At 36.0% G+C, this 14,604-nt stretch overlaps 1 protein-coding gene across 2 annotated transcripts in view; it reads right to left on the minus strand.

Moving 5' to 3' along the window:
* Window positions 1-4,626: 4,626 nt before the first annotated feature.
* Window positions 4,627-14,604, minus strand: part of LOC132175492 (protein SEEDLING PLASTID DEVELOPMENT 1) — a 21,390-nt gene continuing 11,412 nt past the window's right edge. For both annotated transcript variants that reach the window (XM_059587456.1, XM_059587457.1), the window contains 6 exons: window positions 12,277-12,468; window positions 8,018-8,180; window positions 7,639-7,874; window positions 5,659-5,838; window positions 5,451-5,573; window positions 4,627-5,081 (listed from right to left, as the gene is read on the minus strand). In XM_059587456.1, the coding sequence (XP_059443439.1) occupies window positions 4,770-5,081; window positions 5,451-5,573; window positions 5,659-5,838; window positions 7,639-7,874; window positions 8,018-8,180; window positions 12,277-12,468 (1,206 nt within the window). In that variant the 3' untranslated portion in view covers window positions 4,627-4,769. The remainder of the gene's footprint in view (window positions 5,082-5,450; window positions 5,574-5,658; window positions 5,839-7,638; window positions 7,875-8,017; window positions 8,181-12,276; window positions 12,469-14,604) is intronic.

The raw sequence follows: 14,604 nt of genomic DNA on the forward strand, positions 1-14,604 counted from the left end.
TTTTTTTTTTTTTTTTTGTCCTTAATTTCTATTCTAATTTATATATTATTTTTCATTCAAATTTTCTTAATTTTATTTAATACAAGTTACAAATTTTCTTTTGTAAATTTAATTGACTTTTGTTGTTCATTTTTGTTTTTGGGTGTTCCAATATTCCTGCCACTATTTTTTATCTCATTCTTTTTTAAAAGAAAAATTAAACTACCAACATTCTTTTGTTTACAAAATTAGTAAACATAACTGTAATCAGATATCAACATTCTTATATATTTTAGAACACTTCTTTATTTTTGTCAGTGTAATAGTAAAATTTATCAAAAAAATTATTTATGAGGAGAAAGTTCAACTCCTAGAAGACAAAAGTTTACCATAATGAAATGTGTAGTGGAGAAGAAGTGGTATCATTGTAATTGGAATATAATGATTAATCAATCATTTTCTATAATTGATTAATCTAGGTTTTTATTTTGAATTTTTTTTCCTTTATGTTTCATTTTAAACTACATATAGGGGAACAAATATTTAACACGTTTCAATTTATAAGAACTAAAATTTATGAATTTTTAAATTTATTGGATATGTGGGTTTATGCTATCAAGTAAACCTATGGTTTAAAATGATCTTATGAACATTTGTCATTTTTTGTAGCTAATTTGTTAATTAAGAGAAGAAAATAAAATTTGTTGTTGATAATCTTTTAAAGACTTTTTGACTTAATTGTATAAAAAATAAAAATAAAAAACCCAGCGTATAGCGCGGGCTCTAATTAAGCTAGTTTATTATATAATAAACTAAAAGTAAAAGAGTCAAGACTTTAGGGTTAAACTCATAAAAGTAAAAGAGTTTTTTTTTTTTTTTTTTTTTTTACTGAATTGATAGTCAAAAACATATCATGATACTTGCAAATGAAGGTTCAATCTTATTTGATGCACACTACATATCTTGTAAGGAGCCTCATCAGCAAAGTTTCTTGCTGCTAGGGCCAATTAGGGGTGGGCGATAACCCACCCCATATGGAGCCGATCAACCCATAAATAACGAGCCGAACGGAGCCGAAAAATCGGATAGGAAACAATAGAAGTGCGAGCTGATTCCTAGGTCCAATTATTGAGTAAAGAAAGAACAACAAAAGCAAAAAGGTTTCCTCCAAACATCTTCATCAACCACGGCCAGAAATAAGTAATAGATGATCAGTGATGCCGTGGATCAGGTCCGCCAGGAGTATGTCGCTTCAGCTCACCAAAACCCCTTGCAGCTTGTCTTTCCATGCTAACCTTATTTAAGACTTCTTTTGTAATCTCCCTAAATGCAGCTCTGTCGTTCTGGTGTAAAGATGGAGTAAGAGAGCGAGTTTCGGAGCTTGAAAAGCCAACAATGGCAAGGAAAAGAAACAACCAGAATTTCATGCCAGCCATTGTTGAAGATGTCAAAGCTCTAGGCTTAACGAAAAGACTTGGTGTAGAGACTTAATGAAAAGATAGCCGGATATATATATATATATGGACCTCCACGGCCATTATTTTCTTACATTATAATTGAGTGAAGTAATCAAGATGAAAGAACTCATGATCTATAGGCCGACCACCATTGGCATTAGCTTTATAGGATGAATGAATGAGTTAAGAAATGCATTTGACATAGGAAGACCGAAGATTACTTACTTTATCCAGGTTCGAGTACTATAAGAGAATAAAAAGGACATTGTTTTATGAATAAAATATTGGAAGACGGCTATTTTCGACCAAAAAGTGTGAATAAAGAACACATAAGACTAGTGGCAGTACATATTAAACAATGGTAAAGAAGGCAAAGTTGGCTTGAAGCAACAAGAGAGAAAAGTAGTTTTATTGCGATTTGTTTAATGGTTGAATATATGTAACCTAATTTGCCCTAATCATGGGTCTAATCATGGTAGGATATGGTTAGTGATGTAGACGGGAAAGCTAAGGAGTTCATAAAGAAGAGCTTTGCACCTGACGAGTCCTACTAAAAACACCATATCTAGAGTTACAAACCTCCGATTGGAGCAAGCTTGATGGCGTTAGAAAGCTAATTTAAATATCTAAAAGGTCATGTTTCATGAGGTTCAGCTAATTCTAATTTTTACTAGGTCAAAACAGGCCATAAGGAGAAGACTAGCAAGCTGGGTAGAATGGTTCGTGTGCAATCTCGTCCAAACGAGATTGCAGCCGAGGAGCAACCAGAGAGGCTCGTCCGAAACGTTTTGACGCGATTGCAGATGAGAGATCACTGGGATTCACAGAGAGGCTCATTCGTAACCCCATCCGGACGAGATTGCAGACGCACCTCACAGTTTTGTTGATTCCGACTTTATTTCGTATTATTATTAAGTTTAGGGTTTGGGGGCCTATATGTGTGTGTGTGTGTGTGTTTTATAGACCCTAGAATTTAGATTTGGATTATTATTGAGTTTGTTGAATAAGAATACTCAGAGTTGAGTTCCTTTTGTGTTTTTTCCTTAAACCTTAGATAGCATCTATTGTTTTAAAAAGATTTATTTGATTACTTAATAGTCTCAAGATCTAGAAATATATATCCGCTGCTTATTAATGTTCTTCGTTGCAGCCCACTAATTCACGCTGCATCAGTTAGGTTATATACTGTGACGGGCATTGAATACAATAGTGAAATAAATAACCTTCAATCTAATTCATGTGTTGCCTAGCACCAAAATAATGAGAGAAATGTAAAAGTTCATAGCAAAAAAAAAACAGAGAAGAATAAATGACAAAAAATGATCCAGCAAAGGACTTGATCCTAGTAAAGTTGAATTAATAAATTATGAAATATACCAACAAAAGCAATTTGAACCGAATTCAATATAATTAATCAGTGAATGTTAAGTGTTTGCAAATCTAACGACCTATATAATTAATATAATTAATTCAAGGGGAGAGTACATTTAATCTCCCGAAGGATTATAACTTTTGCGTTTTAGCCTCCAAAGTATAAAAAGTGACGATTGACCTCAACATACTTTCAAACTTTGGCAAGTTAATCCATCCGTTAACTTTTTCTGTTATTTTGGACAGGTCAATCATGAGCGTTGCACTACTTTTTAATCACCCGAACTCCTCAAAATGGCCCTAGAGGGTAAAGTGTTAATAAAAAAAAAAATAAATTAAAAAGTACTTAAACTAAAAATAAAGGATTAAATACAATTTTTAAAAAATAAATAAATTTGAGGTGGTGGGAGTGGCTCAACCAACCCATGGCTAGGCCATTGGAGTGGTTTGACCACCACGAAATAGCCAAATAAGGGTAGCCTAGTGATGTAGATCAGAGAGCCTCGTCTGCAAGCTCGTCTGCAACCGTCCGGACAGGCCTAAACCCGAGAGCCTCATCTGAAATCCTCGTCTGGAGACCGTCTGGACGCCTATGTTATTTCTCAATTTTTCACCTTTAATTTCAGTGACCATCCGAACGGCGTTATGTTCCATCCAGACGGCCATCGTAGAATTGCAATCCGACTTTATTTCATATTATAATTAGGTTTAGGGTTTGAGGGCCTATAGATACATGTTTTATAGACCAAATAATGTAGCTTTTGTTTATGAATCAGTTTTTATCAATAAGATTACTCATAGTTGAGTTTCTTCATTATTTTCCTTCAAACCCTAGAGAGTATCTAGCGTTTAGAGAAGATTTCTCAAATGTTTGATCGTATCAAGATCTAGAAATATATATTCGTTCTTTATTGTTGTTCTTCTTTGCAGCCCACTAAGTCACGTTGCATCAGTTACTTTTCATGAATGGGGAAGGGTAACCGTTATGTAGACCCTAATACGATGTGTACGTGTCCACAGAAGCAGCATGTAAGGAGCAACCGGCGATTCGTTTGTGGCACATGGAGGAAAGGTTTGGTGGTATAGCCGTGCAGAAGAGGGAGCGGGTGCACGCACAACACGAAGTCCCTATCAATCACTTTGCTGACATGAGTGGTCCGAATGGTTGTCGTCATTAACTGATAAGCATTTTAAGCCTAGATTAAGACCTCCTACAATTTCAAAGAAATTGTATATTTTCAAATTACAGAATTTAGGCCATATTTTCACATCGAAAAGCTTGGAAAGTGCTATGTACTAAAAATGTGACTCATTGAGTATAATTTTATCAAGTTCACTCTTTATGTTATAATAAAGCTTTCAACAAAAAGATGTCTTTTAGTTCTCTAAGAAAAAGCATTTTTGAAAAGTGAAGAAAAAACTTTTTCCTCAGAAAAATCTTTCTAACTGTCTCGATAACATGCTACAATTTTAATAAGCAACATTTTCAAACGTTTTGATGTAAGGATATAACCTAAATTCTTTAATTTAAGAATTTATAATTTTTTTTTGAAATTATAGGAGATCCCGATCCTTTTTGCATCCAAATTTTTTGTTATTTTTTAACACTTCACCGCCCCCACCCAAAAGGCATTTTAAAACTTTATCTCCTCACGCACGTGACTGACATTTTCGTTTAAAGTTTTTAACTTTAAAGGCTAAAATGCAAAACTTGTGACACTTTACAGGAGAGAGCAGGGGAGTTGAAGTTATTTTCCCCTTAATTCAAATAAAAGTGCCATTCAAGAAAGTGATTATGAATTACAATGATTAACAAATCTACTTCAACTTAACATTTTTAATCATCCATGCGGCCAGCAATGTTCAAAGATGTTTCCATGTAACCACGACAAGTAAAAAAGTGATTATGGGTGCCATACAAATTACAATGATGATCAGTAGCAATGATCTATATACAACATTTTATTCAGGCAATAGTGGTAATCTGTCCACGCTGCAAACTGAACCATTTGTGTCACCATTGGCACTGACAAAGTCATCAAATCCTCCATCATCACTCTGAGTCTCACTGGCTTTCCCATCTTCTTCACCCATCCTGGTATGGAAGGGAAGGATTCGGAGATGTATATCTGAATCTGAACCAATTCTCTCTGCTTCTAGTTGGTACTTTCGAATAAGGTCCATCTGAAGAACCATAATATTTGATGGCCTCGGGAGTAGCTCCACCGGTTCTCCTTTTCGGATGACTATCTGCTCAATGGCTATTCTTGCCTCCTATAAGATGAACAACTGCTTAATTGAGCAACAATGGCATCCAAATCTTATGAACTAGCTCACCCAAATCTATACATGAAAGAGCAACTGTAGGTCGTGTACATGCATTTGTTATATTTATGCGTAACAAAGGGTTGGCTCGAGTGATAAGTCACTTGGCTCTAATGTCTCATGAAGCATCAGATCTAAGGTTCGACCCTTCTTGAGTGTAAACAATTCCTAGAGATTATGCTCGCAGGCAAAAGCCCAAGCTTTACCCAACTTGTGTGAAGGAGACTCTTTGCACAGTTTTCTGGATATCTAGTCGGGGTGAAGACCCGGATACCCGGTTATTAAAAAAAATAAGTACACTAAAAGATACTTTATTACCTCTAAGGCATCAAGCTTCTCCGAAGATTTCATCTCATCAGCTGGTTCAAATCCCTTCAAACCATCTTTCAGATCACTCATTAATGCCCGTATGGCCTTTGTTATTTGAACCAACGAGCTTGTCTAGAAAAAGTAGAGAACTTCATGGTCAAAAGTTTGATGACAAAGGGTTAGAGATGAAGCTAAGAAAGCAACTGTAATTAAGTACCTTAGTCACGTAAATGGGTATGTCATGAGATTTTGCAGCAGCTTGAATCCGGGAATTCTTCTTAAGCTTGGATTGCAAGGCAAGTAGTGCATCTGCCTCGCTGATATTATCAGTTAACCAAATGGCAGCATCATTCATTCTCAACTGTTTAATCACTTGAATCACAGTTGCCTCCAGGATCTAGAATCACTGCTAATTGTATGAGTTCCATATTGGATAGTTTCTCATTATACAGTACTACCGCTAGTTCTAACAACCACTTGCTGATATTTCATTGATATTAAGCATTTTCTTAAGTAATTGAAGGAAGAACTGTTGTGCCAGCATCCCTCTATGATTTACATATCTAATTTGTCGCACAAACACGCATGAACATATGCACAAATGTAAATGGATCAAATTGTGAACACATGCTGCGAACAACAGGTCAACTCACACATGTACGTCTAAGTATACATGAACACACAGATATACACAAACACATACGTATTCAAGAGTGGGAGTCGAGAGGAGAGAGATAGGGGTGTTCATGTTGCCAATGAAACTAACTAGATTGGTTGGTTTTTGTCAGAAAGTATTGTAATAAAAGGGAAAAGAGTATTTTGTCTTTGCTGTAATTTTTTCCTTATATATAATTAAATATTGAGAGGGCCACAGCATGGTAGCAAAGCAAGGTTCTAGATTTTTTTTTTTTTTTTTGCTCTGTCAATGCTACAACAACACTGGTAGGGTGGCCCATGTCCGTTATTGAAGGTGGATGGTGCCGTCATATCTGTGGTAGTTGGGATGTTGTCGATGCCAGAGTCATCGTGATCCCTGCCGTCTGTGGTAATGTGTTTGACAATAGAACCACATTGTGGCTGCTGTGGTAGACATTTTGCCCTGAGTAACTCAAATTGAGCTTAAGCTAGGCTAAACTCGGTTGAAGTAATGCCTCGCTCAAACATTGTAAGCTAATTTGGCAATTTTTATAAGTGATCCTAACAATGTCTCAAATTTTCCAAGCTTGTTCATGGCATTTGCTTTATTTATTGAAGGCAAAATACCTTCAAAAGAAATTGATCAAGATTATAAGCATGGTCTCTAGCTAAGAGAACATAGTTCAAAACATATTGTTGGTGAAGTGAACATACTTTTTCCAAACGCTCATTCTTTATATTGTGCTGAGCTAGTGTAAAGGAGCAACAGACACAGTTGGTCTAGGCTGAGCTTGAACAAGCATTTTCAGCTATGGGCTGAGCCTAACCAGATGCCAGCATTCTCAGCCCTACCCAATTGATGCCATTGCTGTGGAAATTGGTCTGAAAAAAGTCCAGAAGTGGCTGATTGAGTGGTTGAGGGAAGGTGTAAAGCACGATGAGAAACATATGGCATTCTTGAAGGGCATGGAAGAGGATACTCGTCGGGCAAATAAGATTGCAGGCCCCCGGATGGCGATGAGGCATTGGCGTTGATGCAGAAGGTGTTACCAAATTTAATGGTTGGGCAGCCTAGGACTAAGGGCAAGAGAGAGCTTTTAAATTTAGAAAGCTCCATTAACTACGGTATAACAAACGGGCCTTCTCGGGGAAGGAAGGGCAAGACTATTATGTAGTAGCGCTCAGGGTGGGTTATTGTTTGCTCTTCTTTTTTGGGGCACTTTGTTTGCTCGGGTGGGAGGGAGTTTTTTTAATGTGTTTGCTCCTGTTTCTTTGGGGGCCCTTTTGTGGGAGCTCCTCATGAGCATAGGATTGTTTTGGGTTTTAGGTTTCAGGTTTCTTTAGGCTTATATTGGGCCTTATTGCGGGTTTTTCTGGATTGCCCTATGTATACATTTTGTGTACTTGTGGCACATTGCGCTTTTTGATATATAGAACATTACTTATCAAAAAAAAAAAAAGGTTACCTTTCCAAATAACATCAGAACTGAATAATTTAGACATTAATTGAAAATTAACTCTTCATACAAAAGACAGCATTAGTTGCAAGGTGATGTCTTACCCCATAAACAAATAGGCGAATGGACACTGTTTCTTCCCAATGATCCTCTCCCACATTTGCAGGGACTTCAGAAGTAAAAGCATCATGGACAGTTCTTCCATTGGTCATCTCTGGGGCATCTTCAAACATAATCTCATTTTTCTTGTCAGAGGAAGTGTGAATAAAAGGTTCCTTTTCCGTTGTTTCTGTAATTTCATGATAATTCATCCTGCGAACTTCAACATTTGGAATACGACCTTCACCAATAAGAGTAATAACAACTCAAACAATAAGAGCAGTTACCAATGTCATATCTTAATTTTAGGTATCAAGTTATGAAGTATGAGGATGGAAAATAACACATTAAGTACTTTCCTTTAAAGAAAAAAATAACTCACACCTGAGAGAATTGCATCCACTGTTGTCTCTAGGCTACGATGAACTCGCAATTCAGTCTTTGAAACTATCTCCACCCCACAGCTAAATGTTGCAGGTCCTTTCCTCTCCAAAACTGTCTTCTGGACACCCCTTCGACTTGCCTCTTCATCCCCTAGTGTCACACTCTAAAAAATGGTTGCATTAATATTACCAACTAGAATATACGCACATCATCGTTTTCCTAGGTCCAAATCCACATAACCGAGCAAGATGATTGATATATTGTGTATTTGTTTATTTCTCTCTCTCTCTCTCTTGTGGGGGGGGAGAGAGAGAATCACATAAAAGTAGCAAGATGGATGGGATGGCTATTGCTGCCTCTACCACTTTCTCTTGCACAATGTGCAAATGAGTAATTGAAAATCAAGCTGGAAAATAACAATCAAGAAGCAAAAACTAAAAATGAATGTAAAGGAGAAAAGAAGAAATATATTTAAATGAAAAAACTAGAGTAAACTACCGGAGAGCAAAGAAAGAAAGAGGAGTTTGGGGGAAAGATTCTCTACTTCTTGAGGCGGTGGAATCTTTTAATGCTCCGCTGGTACAATACCAATCTAAACCTGTTGCGGGGTCTGTTGCTCAGATTTCATCGGAGGTTGCACCTATTGCAGCTCTAGAGAAGCCTGCTTCTAAGAATTCAAATCCGATGAGGGGAATTCCACAATGAGGGTTTCTTAACACAAGTCCGAAAAAGAATGGGGATTCTCAGTCCTCGTCGTCTCCAATTATTAAGGATGTTGGAGTTGTGGGGGACCACTCCTCAGTTTTGGATGATGCATTTAGGTTTGGGTGGGTTCAAGAAGACAATGATTAGGATGGGGATTTGTCCCCCGATCCCCTTGATTGGGTGTTGGATTGCAATGAAGAGGAGGATCCGATTTCAGCGTTGTTGGTTGACACGCAAGAGGATTTTCTACGGGAAATACAGTTCGCGCGGCCGAAGACTAAGGGAAAGAGGAAGCTGTTGAATTTAGAAAGCTCCATTAACTATGGCATTGCTATCACGTCCGCTCGGAGAAGGAAGGGCAAGACTATGGTGTCGTAACGCTCCGTGTGGGTTTTGAGGGCTGTTGGGTGATTCTGTAGGATAGTTCTATGGGTTAGCCTTGGATGCCTTGGGTCGTTTTTCTTTTTTTTGTTAGGTGTTTTCGTTTGTATACTTCCAATGTACGTAGGGGCGCCTTACGCTTTTAATAAAACTTGAATATTAAGTATTAAAAAAAAAAAAAAAAAAAAAAAAAACCTATGATATTCTACAGAGTTAAATATAATATAAGAATAAAACACTCGAAATTCAAATTTACTTTGAGGTATTATGCTATTGTGTTTTACATGAGTAGTGTCTAGGTATCAGATGGGAAGTTTACTTCTTTTCAATTTATTTCTATATTTTAGGAGCTTCACTCTCAAAATTCTGCATAATAAATCTCCTTTGGTAACATATTTTAGCATAACTTTGAAAACCCTTGTGACTGGTCAGCTTGCATGTGTTTCTTCTTGAAACCTAACTAGGTGATATTTATCAGTATGTATTTATATTTGCGATATCTTGAGATGGTTGTTAAATTACTACTTATTACGAAAACTTAAGCTTATGAAAGGCTTAATTTTTATTATTTAATTAATATTCTAGCACTGCCCCTCACGTGTGAGCTCAACTCCCTCTTAATAAGTGAAGCTCAACAAGTGAAATATTTAATTGAAATGAGAAGTGAATTATAAAGACCGGTTCAAATTCAGAACCTCTACTCTTATATCAAGTTAAATCATCAATTATCTCAAAAACTTCAATTTATAAGAAATGAAAAATTTTATTAATTAATTGAATTCACTATTTTCTATCAGCTTAAACTTTTGGGATAATTGGTGATTTGATAGTAGTTATTATCTTCTTCTTCTTTTTCTCACAAGGAGACCTCCCAATAATTTATATATAAGGATTCTATTCCTAAAACTTTTATTTTTTTTGATAAATAATGTATATTCAAACAAGCAGAGGGGCGCAACCCATGCACACAAGGAATATACAAGAGACCCCTAATCCAAAGAGCAAGAAGTGCATAAATCTAGAAATTCAGAAAAAATAGAAATAGTTGGAGTAGGCCAAGCCACTCTCCATGAAAACAGCGTTTGTAACACCAACTTCTTCAAATGGATCAATCCTCTCTCGCAGTCATCAAAACTTCGAGCATTCCGCTCTCTCCAAATATGCCACATCAGACACAATAGAACTAGCCTCCATATGTGCAACATAAGATGATTGCCCAGCTATCCTCTCCAACTTCCCAAGCACTCGCTCACCCTGCGAGGCATAACCCAAGCAACCCCAAATAGTTGATGAATTACGCTCCATATCTCTGTTGCCACCTCACAATGTAGGAATAAATGGTCGATCGACTCTCCACCATGCTTACACATACAACACCATTCAATCACCATAATATTCTTTTTGCGTAAATTATCCAATGTTAATATTTTTCCCAAAGCCGCCGTCCACACAAAGAAAGCCACTCTCAGTGGTGCCTTAACTTTCCAAATACTCTTCCAAGGAAAACTATATTGCACCAAAGTAAACAACATCTGATTGTACGACTTCACATCTAATTCTATTCGTAAAACTTTATGAACACAACCTTCTTTTTGTAGGTATTATTCAAATGCGAGACCTTTTCACTGTTGATTAGGAAACTTTCCTAATACCTGACCAGACTTAGTTCTTGCTTGTATTGTCATTATTCTCAGATTTAATTTTTCATTATTTCTGTAATATGCATTAATTATGTTACCACAGTAATTTGTATTAGGTTTTCTTTCTTTCTATTTTATTCAACTTGGTATCAAAGCATTAGAATACTACCACATAGGAGTATTAGAATTCAATTTGTACTCAGCACCCTATATCTAACTTTGTCTCCTATCAGGCCGTGTCAGCATATTTCACCCTTGTATTGTTCCTTTGTATCCAAATTGTCTTCCGTGTCTACTCCTCAAAATTTACATTAAGCAATTAGTGATCCAAAGTGGAGGGAAGTAAGGCATGAAGAGATGAGAGCTCTTCACAAAAATAACACATGGAAGCTAGTCGAGTAAGGCTGTTGGATTCAAATGTGTATTTATAGTGAAGCATAAGGTTGATGGGCCAATGGTAAGATATAAGGCGAGATTGGCAGCAAAAGACTTTACTCAAACTTATGGTATAGACTAGGAGGAGACACTTGCCCCGCGGTAGCAAATATGAATTCTATTTGAGTCCTACTTTCTTTGGTAGCGAACTTAGATTGGCTACATTAGCAAGCGGATGTGAAGAATCCATTCCTCCATGGAGACCTAGAGGAAGAAGTATAAAGGGAATTTTATCCTGGTCCTCAATTCTCCTCAACTAAGGGTAAAGTGTGTAAATTAAAGAAAGTCCTATATGAACTGAAACAACCTCCAAGGGCTTGGATTGAGAGATTCTCCGGAGCTATGCAAATACTCATGAACCAGGGTTTAGTGATGGTAAAGATTGATAGCAAAAGGATCCCAAAGCAGTCACTGCCAAAATCTCCACTCTCCATCCACATTGAGTGAGAGATTGGCTGGAAGGTTCTTAAGAAAATTAGACATATATAGCTCTTAGACAATTAAATGTTTGATAAAGACAATTTTAAAAAGCAACATTACACAGTAACAAATACAATTTATATTATATGAAGGAGAATGAAATACAACCATGAAAGGATGTATCAAACATGCTAAAATGGGTCAAGAATAAGCTTGTTACACTGCAAAAGTGAAGAATATTTTAAGAAAGTAAGGTCATAATTACCAACAAAGATAGTCTTATATAATAGTTTCAAGCATGAACTGTGAACTCTTCAAATAGCAAAGTCTGTTTGAACCCTTATATATAAAGGGGGAAGCGTGCAGTTTCCATTTTAAATGCAATAAAATGAGAAGTGAAAATATATGACAAAGCATGCATGAAACAGTTTGAACTAGTTGTCAAATGTATATCCTCCTAAGTTCTCATTTTTTCCATGCTATGAGCTGTAAAAACTTGTTGCACTCCACACATTTTACATTTTTCCTTATAAGATTGTCGCTTTGAACACCTCATATTCCGGCACTGACACCTGAGCGTATGTCTTAGTTGCATGTCACTTATAAAAGTTTCAAGTGCCCAAATAAAACATGCAGTACACTAATTACACTTTTTAGTTTGAAAAATAATTACCTCACCTGTATTCCTCCAACAAGCATCTCTAATGCAGGATTCATTGTCAAATTCTCAATTGTTATACCATGAGCAGTCGCAACCAGCTGAATCCCACGTTGTGCTATTGTACTTGCTGCCATTGCTTCAAGTTTTGTGCCAATTTCATCTATTACAATTACTTGAGGCATATGATTTTCAACTGCTTCTATCAATACCTAAACAGAAAAATTAAAAATTAAACAATACCCTTTGCAACAAACATATAGAAGGAACATAAATTAGAAAATGAAATAAATTTGATTGCTTGGCCTTTACGCTTTTAATGACAATTATCAATTACTTATCAAAAAAAGAAAATGAATTAAATTTGAGCGATGTTAGCTATAATAGAAAATGAAATAATATTTGTTTCTTAACCATATGCCCTCCATTATCTTACATGGGGCATCCCCCCTGGGTTTCGTTTCTTTCTTGTCATTCAATTATATTCCCCCAAAAGTATTCAGATGTATTTGTTATATTCATAATTTTGGTCTCAATTTTGATAAACTTGACCTTCATGCCACTAAATGTGTTCTTGTTTATTATAGGATCCAAAAACAATATTGTTACCATAGTCTTATTCTCTGGCAATATTTCACTAATGCCAATGCCAATGCCACATTTTTTTGAGTCTTACCCATATTTTTTAGATTCTGTTATCCAAGTGATTGTGATCTTGAGCCATTCACATCACCTATTCCACTTCTTTTCCTGAGTAATTTACCATCATCACCAAACCTACTCCTGTTCCTTATACTTTTCCACCATCTCCTATTGCTCCATTATAGGTTTATTCTCGTCGCTTGAAACCACCTACTACTAGTCTCCCTCCATCTTCCTCACCATCTTTGGATCCCATTTCGCCTGTTGTGCCAATATCTTTGCCTATTGCTCTCTAAAAAGGTGCATACTCTTGTGCACTAACATCCCATTAGTCATTGTGTCTCTTCCAATTCATTATCTCCTTTTTCCTATTTTACCTGTCAGCATTCCACTATTTCTAATCCTTAGACAATTAAGTATGCATTATATGACCAAGGTTGAAAGAAGGCCATGAAAAGGGAAATGAATGCCCTACATTATTAATGAGACTTGAGATCTTGCTCCATAACTTTCTAGTATACAGCTTGTAGGTTACAAATGAGTGTACACAGTGAAATTCAACCCAGACGGCTCTCTTGAATATTTAAAGGCATGGTTAGTTGTTAAAAGTTAATACACAAATCTATGGTATTGATCATGAGGAAACATTTTCTTCAGTTGTTAAGATCTCCACTGTTCAGCTTTTAATTTCTCTTGCAACTAATCGTGACTGGCCCATTGTTCTAATTGGATGTTGAAAATACCTTTTTACATGGTGATTTAATAGAGGAAGTCTACATGGAGCAACCACCTAATTAGTTGCTCAAAACAAGTATCAAGGTAGTGAATGCAAGTTAAAAGCGCTTTGTATAACTTAACACAATCATTGTGAGCGTGATTGGAAAGTTCTCTAAACCAGTGTTAAGAGTTTGGTCTCTACAAATGCAAGACAGGTTACTCAGTAAGGTTTTGTGAAAATTCTATTCGATACTCGCCTTGTCAAAACATCTGCTTGTTCTTCTATTCTCACATAAAATGTACAAATCAAGTTAACATACAATTTCTTCTTGATAAAAATGTCTATTAACAGCATTCTCAATGAACTCTCTATTCTTTAGCTAAAATTTGGCTAAAAAACTCACTTCTAGTTTAAGTAGCAACTATGCAAAAGTACCAAATAATAAACTCTCTAAATTTTACTCAATTCGATTTAAATATAATTTTTATTTTATCTTCATTCATTTTTTATTCTCAAAAGCACCCCACAAAGTTACAAACCCATAAAGGTGAAGGAGAGAGAAAGTGTGAGAGGAAATATAAAAACATAAAAAATGGAGTAGAGAAAGGATTTGTTCTACAAATGTGGGGAGAGGTTTGACAAGCCCTAAAATGGAGAAGGGTAGAGAGCTTGATGAAGCTTGTTTTTTGTAGAATTTAACCAAATTTTGGCTAAAAGTGAATTTTAGAGAGCTCATTGATGATGCTCTAAGTTCAATATGCTTGATTCTATCATGTTGGACTAGAGTACGGGCAATATTAATTGCTACTTTGTTGGTGCAACACAATCTCATAGAATCTTTGAAGTCATACCCAAGTTTTTTCAACAATGTAAACCATAATAATTTACAAACTCCATGTCTCATAACTTTAAACTAAACTTTTGCACAAGACCTAGCAAGAACTGACTATTATTTACTATGCCAAGCACTGGATTTCTTCCCACTAAA

The sequence above is a fragment of the Corylus avellana genome, chromosome ca3 (assembly GCF_901000735.1).
Source record: "Corylus avellana chromosome ca3, CavTom2PMs-1.0".
Lineage (NCBI taxonomy): Eukaryota > Viridiplantae > Streptophyta > Magnoliopsida > Fagales > Betulaceae > Corylus > Corylus avellana.